The sequence below is a fragment of the Saimiri boliviensis genome, chromosome 14 (genome assembly GCF_048565385.1).
Source record: "Saimiri boliviensis isolate mSaiBol1 chromosome 14, mSaiBol1.pri, whole genome shotgun sequence".
NCBI classification, from domain to species: domain Eukaryota; kingdom Metazoa; phylum Chordata; class Mammalia; order Primates; family Cebidae; genus Saimiri; species Saimiri boliviensis.
In genome coordinates this window covers 52,800,983-52,804,350 of record NC_133462.1, presented here as the reverse complement: position 1 = coordinate 52,804,350, position 3,368 = coordinate 52,800,983, and the positions used below count along the sequence as shown (strand labels likewise).

Here is a 3,368-nt window from a genome sequence, read left to right as displayed (position 1 = left end):
ACAGAATTTCAGGTTCTCCTGATAATAGACTAAACCAGTTTTTAGGGCATCCTCATTAGGCATATGCAATGGCATGGGAAATGGGATACAGAGATCTCCTTTGAGACACTATTCATACTACAGCTTGCTAATCAGGGTGCTCCAATATACTGGTAAACTGCCAGTGGATTACAGGCATGCTGAGAGATACTGATCTCCTTGGTATCCACAGCAACCAGGCTGGCTTGTCTGCAAGAGTTGCCTCCAGCCTTACCTTCTTTGAGAATCTTCAGAGAGTTGAAGGAACATGAGCAGAGTCAGATACATCGCAGAGGTTCCTGCAGGAGGCAAGTAAGATGATGACTGTCTGGTACTTACTGCTTTACCAATCACAGAGCATAGCCAAAAAACATGCTCTTGGCTGGGGGCAGGGGTTCCCACCTATAATCCCTGTACTTTGGGAGGTCATGGTAGGAAGTTGAGGCCGGAAGGCAAGAAGTTGAGGTCAGAGTAGGAACCTGAGGCCAGAAATTTTATTTTATTTATTTTTTTTTTCAGGGACCAGTATTTATTATCAAAGTCATATTCGATGTCAACAAGATGCCACAACTACAAAAAAAATTGCGCACATTGCAATCTCAATGCAAACAGTCAAATGGAACCCCAGTCATTAAAAAAGTAATTCAAATTACCCCAAAAAGCAACTGAATTTTTTAAACATCTTTACACATCCAGCCAACAAATTAAAATGGTTAACAAGAAAAAATACAAATTCAGAGGTCTGGTTTCGATGTTTAAAAAAGGCAACTGCTTAAGCATTTCTATCGATTCGAACGTCAATTTCTCGGCCACTGAGCTTCATGCCATTCATCATCCGGCAGGTTCTCTCAGCCACCTCTGGTGACTCGAACTTAACCACACCACACCCCTTGGACTTCCCGTTCTCCATCTTAATGTCGGCATATAGCACGTGGCCACACTCGTTGAATTTGTCCTTTAGCATCTTCCATGTGAAATCGAATGGGAGATTTCTCACAAATATCTGGCAGGCCTTCCTGGCCACCCCAGGAGCATGGCCTCCAGCTCCACCAAAGGAACCTGCGAAGCTTCCTCCAAAGTTGCCACGCTCCATCTCGATGGCGCGGTCAAAGCTGGCACCGCCACCGCCACCCATGGCCAGGCCCATGCGCTCGATGCCAGCTCCCAGGGCCGGGCCCATGGCAGGGCCCATGCGCTCAAGGCTGTTGGCACCCATGCGCTCCAGGCCCATGCGCTCCAGGCTGTTGGCGCCCATGCGCTCCAGGCCCATCCGCTCCAGGTTGTTGGCGCCCATGCGCTCCAGGCCGGTAGCCATGCGATCCATCACGGGGCCCATGCGCTCCAGGCCAGCCTCCATGCCTGCGGGCATCATGTGCTCCATGCTCAGGCCCATGCGCTCAATGGCAGGGCCCATGCTCCACGCCAGAGCCCATGCGCTCAATGGTCTGGCCCACACGGTCAATGGGAGCGGCCATGCGCTCGAGGCCGAAGCCCATGCCGGCACCCATGCGCTCCACGGAACCCATACGGTCCATGACCAGGCCCATGCGCTCGATCTCAGAGTCCACGCGATCCATGCCGTGGCCAAGGCCTGCGCCCATGCGCTCCATGCCTGCACCCCCGAGGAGGTCAATGCCAGGACCCATCCTCTCGATCCCAGGGACGCTGCCTCCACCTCCACCTCCTCCCTGCTTTGCAATGATCTCTCCTCTCTTCAGTGCATTACTTAGGATTTCATTTATCCTGCCCATGTTCATCCCAGATCCAAATCGACCCATGTTTTCCATACCACCACCAAAGGGCCCCTCCATTCCTCCCATTTTATTTATTCCAAATCCTATGCCTTCCATTCCCATTCCGGCGGGACCTATGTTTCCCATTCCAATGCCTTTATTCAGGTGATTGGCATCAATGGGTTGCCCTCCTGGTCCTAACCCCACGCCAATACCACCAAGGCCATGGGGAAGTTGTTGTGGACGCTCAGGAGGGAAGAAATCTCCCTTTGGTAAGGCCCTCTCATCCATCTTGACATGCATTGGTCTATCAAACAGCAGCTGGCCATTGAACATAGATACAGCTTGCACGGCTTCAATGGACTGTTCAAAAGTAACAGTGCCTATTCCACGACTTTTTCCATCTTTATCCTCAAGAATGTCTGCTCGGACCACCACACCAGCCATACTAAATACTTCCTTTAGTTTCTTCCAGCCAACTTTATAATCCAGGTTTGCTACAAATACTGTGCTTCCAAGTCTTCCAGCCTGCAATGCATGGATAATCTCATTTGGGATGTTGGGATTATTTAGGATACTGGGTGGGATAGTAATCATTCCTGGGCCACCTGGTCCCATACCCATCCCACCAGTCGTAGCCATCACCTTTTGCATTGCTCTCCTGGCATGTTCACCATCAGGATCTTCTTTGACTTTCAGTGGTCTTCCACTCAGACTATGCTTGTTTAGGACTTCCGCAGCTTTTTTCATGCTCTCTTCCATCTTGAATTCAACAACAGCACATCCCCTTGACTTTCCTTCAGCGTCCATTAAGAGCTCCACGTATGTTACCTCACCAACTTTTTCTTTAACCAGGTCTTTAAGTGACTGCCACTTCACATCAAAAGGTATGTTTGTAATGAAGGCTCTGTATCTTTTAGTTGGATTGGCATATGGCTCAAAGCGATTGCCTCCTCTTTTTATGTTTTTTTCCTTCCTCTTCTCATTCTGAGCAGGTCGTTCTCCTTCACCCTTAGGGCCCGGAGCCCCGTTGCCGCTCGGCACGCCGGCTGTGCCGCTCTCCTCCTCCATTTTGATCTCCGTCGCCGCCACCTCGGCCGCCGTTTCGACCCCTGCCGCCATTTTATCCGCGTCTGGGCTTTGTGTTAGGCCAGAAATTTTAAACCAGCCTGGGCAACAGAGAGAGACCATCATCTCAAAAAAAAAAAAAAAAATTAATTAGCCAGGTATGGTGGCACATGCCTATGGTCTAGCTACTGGGGAGGCTGAGGCAGGAGGATCACTTGAGCCCAGGAGTTCAAAGTTAAAGTGAGCTGTGATTGTACCAGGGTACCTCAGCCTGGGCAAAAGAATAAGATCTGTTTCCCCTCCAAAAAAAAAAAAAAAAACTATTACTTGGATATTGACTTTAGGAGCCAGCTCTCTACATTATTTCAGAATAATAGTAGAGGTACATTTTAAAGAATGTGCTTTTTAGAGTTGTCACTTAGAACACACCAATACCGATAAACATCTAGACGTATTTAATATATGCAACAAAGACACCAATTCCGATGGGCATATAGATGTATTTAATATATGCAACAACAAAGATTCAACTACTGTCTGCCCAGTGCT

The 3,368-nt window shown here is 48.8% G+C and overlaps 1 protein-coding gene across 1 annotated transcript; it reads right to left on the bottom strand.

The window, feature by feature from the left end:
• Positions 1–510: 510 nt before the first annotated feature.
• On the bottom strand, positions 511–2,894 carry LOC101037318 (heterogeneous nuclear ribonucleoprotein M-like). Its single transcript, XM_039466944.2, is given in 3 exon segments — positions 511–1,433; positions 1,435–2,279; positions 2,397–2,894. Coding segments are annotated over 3 exon segments (1,965 nt in total). The 5' UTR covers positions 2,874–2,894; the 3' UTR covers positions 511–790.
• Between the last annotated feature and the right edge of the window lie 474 nt (positions 2,895–3,368).